At 42.8% G+C, this 15,518-nt stretch overlaps 1 protein-coding gene across 3 annotated transcripts in view; it reads right to left on the reverse strand.

Moving 5' to 3' along the window:
* ZNF148 (zinc finger protein 148) overlaps nt 1-15,518 on the reverse strand; it is an 85,256-nt gene that overhangs the window by 62,563 nt on the left and 7,175 nt on the right. For 2 of the 3 annotated variants that reach the window (XM_075933180.1, XM_075933178.1), the window contains exon 2: nt 246-336. The exons of the other annotated variant lie outside the window; for it this stretch is intronic. In XM_075933180.1, coding sequence (XP_075789295.1) covers nt 246-283 — 38 coding nt within the window. In that variant the 5' untranslated portion in view covers nt 284-336. The remainder of the gene's footprint in view (nt 1-245; nt 337-15,518) is intronic. 3 annotated transcript variants of the gene reach the window in all.

The raw sequence follows: 15,518 nt of genomic DNA on the forward strand, positions 1-15,518 counted from the left end.
TGGGCTGAAAATTTCCATGCCAAATGTCTGCCATGAGCGGAATTTTTGTTTTGGTTTGGTTTTATTGTTTGTTAGAATATTTCAGCCAAAATAGTTTACCAGTTGGAGAGCAGGGTCTGAAAAAAAAATCATTGTACTTGCCCATGATGTTTTGCCCACATTAAAACACTCTTTTCTTTGAAAAGTTCTAGTGCCCCTATCCTTAAAGAATCTTGGAATTTAGCAGAGATGGTCCTTTTACTGACCCTTTGTCAGGACTGATCTGTAGGTGGCCTGTGTACATCCATCAGTTACTGAGCTGCAACCAGGAGATGAGTAGCCAGGTTGATGCGAGTCCTAGGTCAAGATACCAGGAAGTCAGGGTCAGATACCACATTACAGACAGCAGGCAAAAAGTAGAGTTAGGGAGGGATGTTAAAATGTGTTTATTTATTGTGTAACCACTGAAAAAACATTCAGTGGTTACACATTTACATGCCGGGAGGAGGGGGCGCTACTTGTAATCATTCACATCTCTAGGATGAAGCAGGGTCAGAAGTTGGAGCATACAGTCCATGGCAAGGCAAGGTGTGGAGCAGATGCAAAGAAGTGGTATGAGCTACTGCTCAGGCTGCTTGCGAAGATGGCTTCCTAGTTTATATACCAGCCATCAGTAGACTGAGGGGGGGGCTACCCCACAGCCTTTTGGGGTAGTACTTCCTGCAGTTTCTGCCTTCACAGGTGCTTCCAACAGAAATCCAGCCTAAGCTTTCCATTGTAATGAGGAAGAGTCAGCAACATAGAACCTCATGGTCCCAAATTCTAATCCTGGAGGTTCTTAAACCCCAGAAAAATCCACCCAAATTTCATTCAATAACAATCCTTTGAAAAACTGAGGATGGAAACAGCAAGTAGGGGAAGACCAAGACCAGATGAGGACTCTGCTCTTTACACTGGTTTCCTAAGAATACAAAATTCATGGTCTCAATCCTTATCCTCAAGGTCACCAACAGCCTGAGCCAAAATACCTAGAAGAACCCCTCTAAATTTCTGGTGTGAGAACCACAGCTGAGACAACAGAACTGCCACTGTCAATAGCAAAGGTACACCTTGCACATGCATGAGAAAGAACTGTATCAGGGAATATCCAAGGCTGTGGAATAAACTCCCACAGTAATGAAGAGCAACCATTAACCCCACACTTCCACTGCAAGCACAAGAAAAAGTTATTTGACTTTTCTTGTATCAACGTGTAAACATCGAGTACAGTGAACATACATTAAAATAAAACAAATTAAAAATTCCTATACAATAGTCCTTTGGAGAGAGGAAGAGAGATGACAGTTACTAATCATGATGTTTAATGCACTTTTGGAAGGTGCTAAAACGCTACGGTGATGAGAGCTGTATAAGTCCCTCTAGAGAGGAGAGAATAGTAAAGGTGTCACTGAAAGAAGTATCAACTCTAGAAGTATCTCAGGCAATATTCCATTATGATAACCCCTTCTAAAATTTTATGTGTAATGAACAGGGACAGAGAACCTTGCAACACTCCATAAAGAAGTGTGTTGAGTGATGATGAGAAAATGTCTAACATCACATTCTGAAATCTCTCTTCCAGTTACGGAACGAAATGACTGAAGAACAATTCTGCTCATCACTATCAGAAATAGCTGCCTGGCCAACACCACCATGCTATCAACTAGGGATGTTAAATATCAGTTAATTGAATAGTTGATTATCCTCATGAATTCTTATCGGTTACCCAACTATTCTATAGTCCCCAGGTGTGGGCCCTGCAGCTAATGAGCTCCGGACCCACTCCCGAGGAGCACCCTGTCACTCCGTGCCACTGCCTCTGTATCAGAGGCAGCAGCATGGGGGGTTAAGTGGGAGCCAGTCTGCGAGGAGAACCAGTTTAAAAACCAGTTCCCCTTGCGGACTGGCTGCCTGTCACCATATGCTGCTGCCTCTGATACTGAGGCAGTAGCACAGGGTGGCAGCAGCCCCTGTCCTGGGGAGAGTCTGAGCTCCCAGACCCAATGCGAGCAGGAACTGAGCTGGGCTGCCTGCCCACCTGGCTCCTAATACACTTTAAATGCAGAGCTGTAGAAAGGACAGGTCCCAGATCTGGTGCAAGCTGGGACTGAGCCAGGCTGCAGGCCAGCCTGCTAAAAAGTTTATTGGCGAGGAAGGATGAGGGGAAATGCGTGTAGTCCAGGGGTCGGCAACCTTCAACGCACATGCCAATTTTCTGTGGCACGCAGGGCAGCTTAGCTCCTCCTCCACTGCCCCCCCGGTTCAGAGGATCCAGCCTCAGCTGCCCAGCTTCCTGCTGGAAGGGGAGGAAATGACTGGAGAGGCGCGTGTACATCCCTGGGGTTGTCCTTGCCTGCCTGGGCATGCAGCTCCCTGGAGCTAAGGGGTTAACACCCTCCTCCCATGCTACAGGCTCCGCCGACTGCTTCAGGAGGGAGCAGGGCAGGGCCTGCTCCACAGATCAGGCCCCGTCACACGTGGAGTGCCAGGGCCTGAGCTGTGCTGCACTGCTCCCATGATGTGTGGCAGGCTGCAGATGACGGATGAGCCCCAGGCAATGGGCTGGGCCAGGTAGGGAAGTGACTGTGCCACCCTGCCCCCTACCGCTGCTCACTCCAGCACCGCTCCCAGGGCCGCGAGTCCCAGTGCTTATGCCCTGAAGTGAGTACGCTAAGGGGAACAGGGATGTAGGAGTAGGAGGGGGTGAAGAAGGATGCGGGGGGAGGTTGGGAGGTGGCAGGGGCTGCATTGCAGGGAGATGGGGTGTTGCAAGGGGAACAGGCTGCAGAGGGGGTGATCATGGGACTGAGGGAAGCAAGGCTGGAACAGAGGGAAGATGTGAGCAGGGGATACAAATTTCCTTTGCAGAAGCTGCACTTTCCTTTACTCCCACTGTTTTGCCTCCCTCCTCCCATCACAACAGGATCCTCTTTGTACCTTATTGTGTGTGAATGAGAATTTCAGCCCATTTGCACAATAATCAACCAGCCACAAGGGATTTGATGCTTCAGAGGGGTAGCCGAGTTAGACTGTACAGGATAAACATAAAAAAATAACAAATCGTCTGGTAGCACTTTAAAGACTAACAAAACAAGGAGATGGTATCAGGAGCTTTCGTGGGCTTCTTCAACCCACTTCTTTGGTTGCATTCTCACCCTCTCAACTTTTCTGATTACTCGCTCAAACCCCTCCTAATCCCAAACTCCCTCTTGTTCCCATGTTGCCGAACTTCCCTCCAGACCCTGTCCTCCTCATCTCCTCCTGCACCCCTAACATTATTCCACTCACTGGCAGACCCATTCAGAACGCTGAACCCCTCATTTTTGTCCCCAGCTCAGAGCCTAAGGGGGTCTCCAAAATCCACTAACTCTGGAACCCCAGAAAAGTAAATCTGGCCCATGGGAAGCCCTGAACTTCAGTCCTCCCTGTCCCTTCCCCTCACCATGTGGGGCTAGAGCACCAAAAGAGTGACGCCCAAAAGATCTCAGTTGGGGGCCACATCAGTGAGGATTGGGGGGTTTTTGAGGAGTTTTTTTGCTTGTCATTTGTGTGGTCCCCAACTGAATTTTCTGTAGGCCAGTAACCCCCGACCCAAAAAAGGTTCCCCACTCCTGCCATAAATAAAGAATAGTGATAAAAATGAAGCCGTGTTAGTCCTGTATTTTGTTTCAGCTACACCAGACTATGTAGCACTTTAAAGACTAACAAGATGGTTTATTAGATGATGAGCTTTCGTGGGCCAGACCCACTTCCTCAGATCAAATAGTGGAAGAAAGCAGTCACAACCATATATACCAAAGGATACAATTAAAAAAAAAAAAAAAAAAAAAAAAAAAAAAAGAACGATCATATGTGTTCATTTTTTTTAATTGTATCCTTTGGTATATATGGTTGACACTATTTTCTTCCACTATTTGAGCTGAGGAAGTGGGTCTGGCCCACGAAAGCTCATCATCTAATAAACCATCTTGTTAGTCTTTAAAGTGCTACATAGTCCTGTATTTTGTTTCATAAATAAAGAAAACACTGAAGCCTTTTGTATTGGACATAAGGTAATATTTTTCTTTACTTAAAATGAAGTTTTATAAACTAACATTAAAGTTAAAATGTTTATTCTGTTAATAATTTAAATTAAACCATTCTCCCTAGCTGCAGCACTAGCAAAATGGCTTGGGCATAATTATGTATTTAATGGTGAGTTTCCATTAGCAACTGATGGTCCGCAGAAAGATCTGCTACGAGCCAGGTGGTCCACAGGATGAGCAGTGGAAAGAGCTCTTCCTCTCCTCCCAGGAGAGCGGCATGGTCCCGGGCAAGAGGGTTAAATCTTGGCATGCCAGCTAGGGTTGTCAGATGGTTTCAACAAAAATACCAGATACACTTGACATTACATCACAATCTACATTACATCTTATTTAGAAAATACTGGACATTTATATTTTCTCAATTTGGTTCCCGAACAGAAAGCTCAAATAGTGGACTGTGCGGTTCAAAACCAGACACCTGGCAACTCTACACTCCACTTCAGAAAGTTTGCCGACCCCTGGTGTAGCCTATAAGATTAACTGATAAGTTTTTGCTCACTGGTTAATTGACTATACTACTACATCCCTACTATCAACTGTATCAAAGGTTGCTGTCAATATCCAGCATTATCAGCAAGAATCATTAGAGCATACATCATGATGATCAGAACATGTCTGAACACAAATTGAAAGAAATTAAATAACTAATCAACTGCAGACTGGTGGGAACAAAGCATTTCGGTCACAACATTTTCAAAAATCTTTTCCAAACATAAGAAGTTAGAAACCAAGCAAAACTGCAAACCAATATAGATTTTAAAAAAAAATAAGGCTGACACCTTCATACATCAAAGCACAGGCAAGACCTTATTAATTTAAACAGAGCCCCTGACATTTATTAGCAGCAAGCCCATGAGTAACCCACTAGCTGCCAGGAATGTACATGACACCTGTGGTCAGAATTAAACCCGCTGAGAACCTCACTGATCTTGGAGTCTGAAACTCAGCCGGGACAGACCTAATATTCTGCAATGACATCCTTTCCATCTTAGATATTAATGCCACAGTCATAAACCAATCTTTTCTAATCTAGCTGATCTGCTGTCTGAAGAATGAGGAAAAAGTGTTAGAGCAAACAATTGCTGAATTCATTATGGGTCACTGGCATATTCTATTCACCAAACTACCAACAACCCAAACTAGTTTTACCAGATAAATCCTCATGCTAATCTAGGCTAAGAGAACTTTAAGGAAAAGAATAACCTGTTGGCCTCCTGCACAGACTCCAAGTGGGTCAGCCTTCATCGGCCGTCAATCTTCTCCCTGACTTTTTAATTACTCAAGCCCACAATTAAACGAAGTGAAAGGGATGACATGAAAAGAGAGGATATCTTGGAGCCATTTCATAGATGGCAATGGGCAAAACCGTTATTCTAATCCATTAGCTCAGGGCAGAAAAAACCCAGAAGCAATTCAGGTCAGAACACTAACAGTTCTCTGGAAAAGGCACTTTTCTGGGAAAGGACCACTAAAACTGAGCCTTCCCAGTGGCACTTGTACCATGATCCCTCTCAGCACTAATTAAATGTCAGTATACAGCAGAATAGAAATGTGGACTTTCTGTGTGTATTCCCTGTACTTATCAGGGACAAACTGATGGAAGACACTGGTTCCATGAACTCACAGTCAATAATTAAGAACTATAATCTGTACTGACTTGGAAATAATCTGTACTAACTTGGATATGTCCTAGAACTAACAGCCAAGGTGACTTCACCACTAAGCCAGAATTGGTGTAATATGTTACCTGTAACCAACATCACAAAACAGCCACGAAACTATATTCTGGTGTAATTATAGACCCTCTAACTAATGTCTCCTAACAGGTGGATGATCACATTCAGCACATGCTATAGTTTTTATATGGTGTTTATGGTCTACAGAAAGTGTAATGCAATAACTCCAGATATTGATTCCATAAGGTATACAATAGCTGACCATCTAATAATGGTTAGGTTGCTAGACAGACAGATACAGATGGCATTTCTTGAATTTAAAAATAGGTAGTGTAATGTGTATACTGTTCATATAAATTGTATATGCCTTTTCCTTAGGGTACACGTCTAGACTACAGGCTTTTGTCGACAGAAGTTTTGTCGACAGATACTGTCGACAAAACTTCTGTCGACAAAGAGCGTCTACACTACATTCAGTTCTGTCGACAAAGCAAGCTACTTTGTCGACATGGTAGTGTAGACGCAAAGGACAGTTTACATGCAAGAACACCTTCTGTCGACAGAAACTCTGTCGACAGAAGGCATTATGCCTCGTAAAATGAGGTTTACCAGCATCGACAAAACTGCTGAGTTCTGTCGACGTTATGTCTTTAGGTTAAACTCAAATCTGCAAATTGTAAAGATGCTAAATAAAATCTTACCTGAGCTGTTTGGCAAAACTCAAGTTATCAAAAGGCCAAAGGTTCGTCTTTGCAATGCTGGCTATCAGCTAGAATGAATATAAAAGACCTTCTAGGTACCATAGTGCAGTGTTTCTTGAAAAGTTTAAGACAGAGGAACACCAAACAATATTTTTTTTATGGGGAACACCAAGGATTTTTTTGTTGAGCCAAAAAAAAGGGGGGGAAAGGGGAAGTTGTTGAGCAAAACAAACAAACAAACAAACAAACAAACAAAAAAGGACTGGGAAAAGAAACTGTTAAACAAAAATCCCAAACAGTTTGCCCTTTTATCAGGAGAGCAGGCATTGCCCTTTTAAGGGTGGACATTTTGAACTCTGTTCTCTGCGGCACACATGCTTTAAGAAACGCTGCCATAGCATATCATTCCCACCACACAATATGACTTGAGCTCCTAGTGCTGGCCCTTCCATGCTTCTCTCATGCTGGATGCAAATATTGTTTAATTGTTAATTAGCATGACCTTGAATGAGGCCACCTTGCATAAAATGCCTTGAAGATTCATGTCAATCAACTTATTTGAGCTAGAAATACAGTTTAAATTTAGTTAGTTCTTTGGAGAAATCATCAACTTGTATATAAATACCAAGTATGATGAGGTGACTATAGACCCCATACAGATGAGGAAGGTCCCAGAGAGGCTCTGGGGGTGGCTTGGGAAAGATACATCCCACCCCACTACCCTGTCAATCATGTAATATAGAGTACAGGGAGGAAACAGCAGCCAGCTATTGTGAGAATGTGGAGGGAGTCCTAAAATCACAAACTCCCAGCCAGGATATCTTCGCCCTGACCCTACTGAGAGTGCAGCAAACTATCATGGTAAGCTAGACAGACTAAGCCTGATTCAGAAGCTCAGCAGGGGAGATTTCTCTTTGCCTTTTTGCGATTACGCAGGAGTTTTATCACTGGCAGCACTGTGGAGTTTTCCCCATTTCACTTTTTGAGCTGTTCTAGGGGCACTATCAAATGTGCTGGGGGTTGTTATTTTTCTTTCGAGTCCCCATCTAAAGAGACTAATGAAGACTCACAAAGGACAGCCCTCAAATCACCCTTGTAAGTAGTAAGGAACCAGAGCCACCCAGTGTAAATAACAGGGCGCGGTCAAGTTCTCCTACTATCTGTGGGAGAAATCACAGGGGACTCTGTTACACCAAATTTTAATTCTAAAAATACTACCTTGACCACAATACTGATTATGGGTTGGTGGCATCTGTGCCATAAGTCAAATTCAGATTTGTTTTCCATAAGCCTTATTATACCAAAACAACCATAAGAGTCATTTCAACTTCAAATTTAGTATAGGTGGTCTGTGACAATAGCTTTTTTTAACTAAATTAAAGGCCATTTAGAAAATTCATTTTAAATATATTACAGGAGATCATGAAGTTTGCATGGGAGAAGGAGAAACCATGTGGTTTTCACAAGTGCACACAAAAAAATCCTCTTTTCCTCATGGCCTCCGCATACCACCAGCATCCCTCCCCCCCCACACACACACCTACCTTCTCCCATGCACCTCTACAACCTACCAGATGCCCCAGTGAAGATTCACACAGGACTAAAATTGGTATACTCAGCTTCTTGTGCAAGGCCTAACAACCATTCTATCCCCTACAAGAAAGATGACAACTTAGCCTCCTACAAAAATCCATTAATAATTAAACAAAAATTGATTTAATACACACACACACTGGATTCTACCAAAGTGTAATGAGATCATGTGCAAGTTGAAGGCCAATACTCCTCACACACTTCTAGAAAATGAGCAAGTGATAATGACCTAAATTCATTCAGAGATGTTGTTAAACTTGATTACAGTGGGGACTAATCATAGAATCATAGAATAATAGGACTGGAAGGGACCTCGAGAGGTCATTGAGTCCAGTCCCCCGCCCTCAAGGCAGGACCAAGCTCCATCTACATCATCCCTGACACATGTCTATCTAACCTGTTCTTAAATATCTCCAGAGAGGGAGATTCCACCACCTCCCTTGACAATTAATTCCAATATTTGACCACCCTGACAGTTAGGAATTTTTTCCTAATGTCCAATCTAAACCTCCCCTGCTGCACTTTAAGCCCATTACTCCTTGTCCTGTCCTCAGAAGCCAAAAGGAACAAATTTTCTCCTTCCTCCTTGTGACACCCTTTTAGATATTTGAAAACCGCTATCATGTCCCCCCTTAATCTTCTTTTTTACAAACTAAACAAGCCCAGTTCATGAAGCCTGGCTTCATAGGTCATGTTCTCTAGACCTTTAATCATTCTTGTCGCTCTTCTCTGTACCCTTTCCAATTTCTCCACATCTTTTTTGAAATGTGGCGCCCAGAACTGGGCACAGTACTCCAGCTGAGGCCTAACTAGTGCAGAGTAGAGCGGCAGAATGACTTCACGAGTTTTGCTTACAACACACCTGTTGATACAACCTAGAATCATATTTGCTTTTTTTGCAACAGCATCACACTGTTGACTCATATTCAACTTGTGGTCCACTATGACCCCTAGATTCCTTTCCGCTATGCTCCTTCCTAGACAGTCGCTTCCCATCTTGTATGTATGGAACTGATTGTTCCTTCCTAAGTGGAGCACTTTGCATTTCTCTTTATTAAACCTCATCCTGTTTACCTCTGACCATTTCTCTAACTTGCTAAGGTCATTTTGAATTATGTCCCTATCCTCCAAAGAAGTTGCAAGCCCACCCAGTTTGGTATCATCTGCAAACTTAATAAGCTTAATCATCGCTTATGAATCTAATAAACCAACGTCCATTACCTAATCTCTTCACAGCAAGAAAAAAAAACAGATTCTCTTTGCAAAAGAATCAGCTAGGACATACCAAATTTCCAACCACCCTCGAACAATTCATGACAGGTAATTTTATGGACACAATGGTGGACAAGAAAATTGCTTTTATACACATCCACCATACCCATCATAGGACTTTAGAAATGCTCAAGGCTGTAACTGATGCAGCCTAAGAAACTGACTTTGCCATTCATCTCATTTGTCTTAAAGCTCTTAAGATAGGAAGGTGACTTGTGTTAGGAACCATCATAATAATGATCAAGAGTTGATGACAATCCTAATGTTGTAATAGACAATCAACAGACAGGGCCATTGACTGCAGCATATCTTCTGTTGAAGAATTCTGAAATCTATTTGGGTCTACTAGTCTCCCTGGTAGAATCTATAATCTATTTCAACAGCAGCCACAAGCACATACTGTTCCATAGGAACTGCCATGCTGCATCAGACCGATGTTCCATCTAGTCCAATATCCTAGCACAAACAGTGACCAGCCCCAGGCACTTCTCAGAAAGTCAGTATGAATAACATACACCCAAGAAGGTTTCATACTCATCTCTAATGGTTAGACAATGTCTTAAATCCTGAAACATGAGGTTCTCTCTCGGGATGTAAGCAACTAGTCAACTATCTGATAAGCATAAGCTTATCGGATAGTCAACTAATGACGCGATTAGTCGCTTCCTCTCCCCTGCCGCCTCCCCCCCCCCCCCCCCCCACTTGCTGCCTCTATCAGAGACAGCCAGCAAGGGGTAGAGGAGAGCAGAAGCTAGTGTTGGAGGGAGCCATCTTAAAAGCCCTAGCAGGGCTCTTGTACATTTCAAAGGCTGAGGTACCACAGGGAGTGTGGGGCCAGCAGGAGTCCCCCACTGGCCCCGTGCTCCCTGTGGGGCTTCCGCTTTTGAACTGTAGCAAGAGCCTGGTAGGGCAAGGCAGAGGTACCCTTATACGCTAACTGAATGATCGATGGAAATCCCATTGACTATTCCCTAGTTCTCTCTCTATTGTAACAGTTAACTTTTACTAAAAGAGTACCAGAAGTCTAGGCGGTTTGTTGCAGGCGTAGGTAAAGTACAGCCCGTGGGCTGGATCCTGTCTGCGGATGCTGCAGGGAGCCCCAGGCAGGCTCTGCACTTGCCTCACCCCATCTGCATGCCACTCAGAAATGTGGTTGTGGGGCAGTTTTTCTTTAAAAACTGAGAGTCCAATGGGGAAGGGGGGGGAAGCTTTAGGAGCTGCTCCTGCCCCCAGCACTATCCAATTGGCCAGTTTCTGACCAGAAACTGGCCAATGGGAGCTGCCTGTTTCAATAATAGGCAGCCATGTAGCACAAGGGGCTCCAGAGCACATGGCTGAGGCCTGTGAGTTGGGGGGGGGGGAAGAGAGACTGGCAGGGAAGATGATTCAGGAACCGCTGCTGGCAGGTAAGTCTCCTGGCAGAGCCTACCTCTGGCACCGCAGTCCATCCCTTCTCCAACCTTCTGCCCCCCACTCCTGCCCCCAACTCCACATACCCAAATCCTTTGCCCTCCTCCTGTAACCATATCCCCTCCCAGATTCGGCACTCCAGTCCCCGGCCCCAGTCCCCTCCTGCCCTAGCTCATAACACAAATCCCTGCACCCCCTCCTGTACCCCAATTCCCTGCCCTAGGTCACAATCCAACCCCCTGTACCCCAGTCCAGTGCCCCAGGTCACAATTGTCTCCTTCACCCAAACTCCCTCCCTTACCCCAAGCTCCCTTCTGCACCCAACCTCCATCCCAGACCCCGCACCTCCTCCATTAATACCATGGAAGAGTGCAGCCCTCAACCACTTTCCAAATTCTTGGAGTGGGCCCCCCCCCCACATCAAAAATTATTGCCCACCCCTGCCTTTTTTAATCTTGTAAAATTATTGGCCTCAATGACACTCCATATTTGCTTTTCCTAGAACCAGCACGTTGTAAGCAAAATCCATACATGTTACCATCTTATAACTGCGGAATTTACATAAAACTGCACAATGGCACACCAAGGCTACTCTTCTGCTCTGTCCCCTCCTATATAACCTAAAGAACTCAATCTTTCTCCAAGCAGCTTAGTAAAAGCATATTTTCCCCTATGAATGTTAAATATTTGCAACATTCAGTGAAGAAAACCCTACGACATTGGTCCCCATGACTCTGGGATAAAGGAGGAGAAGGCAGTTTAACAACACTGGCAAAAGCAGAACAACAATGCTGGGTCAGACCCAGATCAGACAATCATATAGTGTATGCTGGCAAATGAAGCTGCTTCTGATGGCTGTGGAAAAAAACAGATCAGAGAGGGGCTATGTCTAGACTGCCGCTTTTTCGATAGCTTGGTCGAAAGGGGCTTTTCCCAAAACTGGCCCATCTACACTGGGCCAAATTTTGGAAAAGCCTCCTTTTTGGGAAGAGTTCTTCTTCCTCGTGGCACAAGAAAGACAGGGCTTTGCAGAGAGTGCATCTGCTCTTCCGCAAAAAATGTCAGAAGAGCAGACGGGTTCCCTGGACGTGGCAGAGTTTTTCCAGCATACCTCCGGAAAAACTCCATAGTCTAGACATAGCCAGGGTAAGGAAATTGAGGAATACTAGTTACAGGAACAAGTTACACTTGGTTGGAGCACAGCAGAACTCTCTCATGTTCAACTTCAATTCTTGTGAAAATATAAATGTATTTTACATTTCTTAAAGACAGCCATTTTGAAACATCAAATAGTGTGAAAATGTGTCTTCCCTTTCTTAAGTATTCAGTGAATGCACAATTGTGTCACACTACCAGCTAATCTTCTTCACTCTACCTCCTTCATTAATGTAATATTATCCAACCATGATGCTATTTTTAAACTGTTCCATTTGACAATTCCTTTTATATTCTATTTTGGGAAACATCAGTAGTGAAAAGTTAATTCACTTATTGTGCAATATCACAAGGGCATTAAGACTGTCTCTGTCATTTTTAAGAATGGTCATATTTTTACCCTATCCACATGCAATTTTCATTTGGAATCTTTGGTTTTAAAATTGTATATCAACTTTCCAGTTTAAAGTTTATCCATACAATAATCACAACAACTTTATGCATTACTAAAATAACTTATTATTGCAATAAATTATTTTGTTTTACAGTCATTTTACATGCTTCTTAATTCTTCAGTGCCAGAGATCTAGACAGTTTATATTTGATAGGCTGCTCACAAATTATATCCTTCTGCTATTTGCAAGTTGGATCTTCTGCCCACACAGATTTCGTTTTATCATCAAACTATTTAATTCTGCACTTATAAAAATGTCATCCAAGCCATAAAGAATCAGACAGCACTGTCTTAAAGTTTTCTGTACAAACTATGACAAGATGCAGATACTGTAATACTTATCTGTCAATAAAAGCAGTGGAGGACACTAGCTACAAAATCAGACCAATATATACAGGCTATAGTTAAACTACAATTTTCCACATTCTTTTTCCAAAACTCAATAAAATGATGAAGGCATATTCAAACCTCAATATATTTCACCACTAACATAAACTGCTACTTAATTATTCCTGAACATAAGAAAAATCTAACAATATCCTATGTGAGAAAGCTAAAAAAAAAGGAATTTTTGAGCAAAAAGTACTTATCTGCTTTTTTAAATAGATAATTGCAGACATTTTGTAGACTGAGTTATCAGAATCAACTCAATACAGTAAAAAAAATTTTTATTAGGAATACATGTACATGCAAAAGTAAATCTATCACTCTGCATAGTACACGTCTCACTATATTTCTAAAGGAAGGTAAACCTTTCTGCACATTAAAAAAAATAAAAATCAAGACACACACCAAGTAATGTAAGAAAATAATCTGAAAGTTTTCTGATATACAGTGAGCAGTTCAAATAATATATGAAAAAACCTCCATTATGCAATCTGTTCAAGATCACATTTTTAATCACAAATTCAGTTGTAATGCAGGTTGAACCTCTCAAATCTGGGACTCTTTGGTCTGACAGAGAGCAAGGGCCAGGTGGGAGTCTGGAGGTCAGGAGCCGGGGGATGGCATCAGGAGAGCCTTCAGGGACCAGGAAGCCTCAGGCTGGGCAGCAGCAGAAGGACCAGCAGCAGCCAGGAAGCCCTGGGCTGGACTGGTGACAGAGGTCCTGGTGACAGAGGGCCTGGTGGCGGCCGGGAAGGCCCAGGCCAGCAGCAGTCAGGTGCCCTGGGTCAAGCCAGCAGCACAGGGGTCAGTGGCAACCAGGAAGCCTAAGCCCTGAGCCAGGCAGATGGCCAGGAAGCCACAGCCCTGGTAGCAGGAGGGCAAGGGGCTTGGAACTCTGTGGGACCAAGAGCAGAACCTAGTGGCCAGGACTAACTATTGGGAGCAGGCCAAGGGCCCAGAGGGGAGACCAGTAGTGGGGCTGATATCCAGCAGCCAGCAGGGAAGCACTGACCTCCTCTGGTCCAGGACCACTCAAGTCCTGAGGATACCAGCCCAGGGAGGTCCAACTTGTAGTCTTTGTATATGTTATTTTATATACATGAGTATTATATGTAAGCAAAATAATATGCAATAATTAACATACAGATTGAATATATCTTAAAGCATTGTTGCTAATATATTAAAGGACACTGCTATTTAGATATGAAGATTAAAAATCCTAAAAATAATTTTATGTTTAGAATGTATATGTAGTATTAATGAGCTAAACAGATGGGATTGTGTTTTTAACTTCACTGAAAAGCACTAAAATAAAGTAACTAATAGAATCTGTGAAAACAACAAGGAGTCCTGTGGCACCTTAAAAACTAATAGATTTATTTGGGCATAAGCTTTCATGGGTAAAAACCACTTCATCAGATGCATGTCCACATACAGACTAACACAAGCATCCCTCTCAGACTTGACAAAATCTGTGTAACTGAAATAAATGTTGTGAAACTCTCTCTAATAAGAGTGCAAGTTTATCACTGGAATATAACCATATATAATAGCCAATGGTTTGTGCATTTGATGACAGTCCATATCCTGTTAACAGCAAAATTTCTGCAATCTGTATGAAGTAGAGATGTTAAAATGCATTTTAATAAAGTAACCATATTAAGTGGAACAGCCAATGTGCCCCAAGAGTCGGTGCGCACAGGGAGCCAGACTTGAAGCCCGGGGAGCCGCCACCTTCCCTTCCGAGCTGCTTTTTTATGAGGTAGCAGTGCGGCCCACACATACTAGAATCCTGGGTGTAGCTATGAAGGTTAACTGATGAGCCCAGGCTCATTAGTTAACCATGTACACAGTTACAGTTTCACATCCCTAGAATGAAGAGATACACTTTTTCGTCAAAGCTCTTAATCTGTGTTTTACTGTGTCTATGAGGAGACGCAGTAGCTTCAGTGCAACTTTATTTGAGTGTTAAGTGTCCACCTATATGGATCAGACTGCATGCTCAAGGCGTTAATATACTCTCCAATCAATATATGGCGATTTGAGACAGCAGCTTTCATTAAAATGCCTAGTCAAATATAAAACCTAACAAATTATTTCAGTTGAAATAATCTAAATTTGCTGGTTTAATTTTAGCACTTCACTCAGTTTGAAAAATAGAAATAGACAAGTAAGTTTCACTTTCAGGTTCTCATGAACAATGATAACCAGCAAAACAGTGCAGGATAATATTTAAACACGAAGAGAAAACTTGTGATTTATTTATGCATCTCTAATTTCACAAAATCATTTATCTTAATATTAAGGAGGGAGGGGAAAGTGCATTTTTTAAATCCAAAACTAAATTATGCAAAGTGTACCTTAAGATATTTCTAACTAACTGGAATTAGGGACCCATTTCCATAAGAAACTCCAAGTATGTGCAGTCTAACAGCTTTTCTACAAAGGGATACTCAAATTTATCTACATAGGGCAGCAGAACACTTCATAGGGGTATAAACTGTAGAATGTTTTCTAACTACCTCATGCAGACCTTGCTGACATGCTCTAAAACAGTGGTTCTCAAACTTTTTGGCCCATGGCCCATCTGGCTCAATGCAAACCTTTCCGCGGCTTTCCGCGGCCCACCAGTTGCTAATGGAAACTCACCCTTAATTACATAATTACTCCTGAGCCATTTTGCTAGTGGTGCATCTAGGGAGAATGGTTTAATTTAAATTACTAAACAGACTAAGCATTTTAACTTTCTCATATTAGTTTATCAAAC

The sequence above is a fragment of the Pelodiscus sinensis genome, chromosome 7 (genome assembly GCF_049634645.1).
Source record: "Pelodiscus sinensis isolate JC-2024 chromosome 7, ASM4963464v1, whole genome shotgun sequence".
NCBI classification, from domain to species: domain Eukaryota; kingdom Metazoa; phylum Chordata; order Testudines; family Trionychidae; genus Pelodiscus; species Pelodiscus sinensis.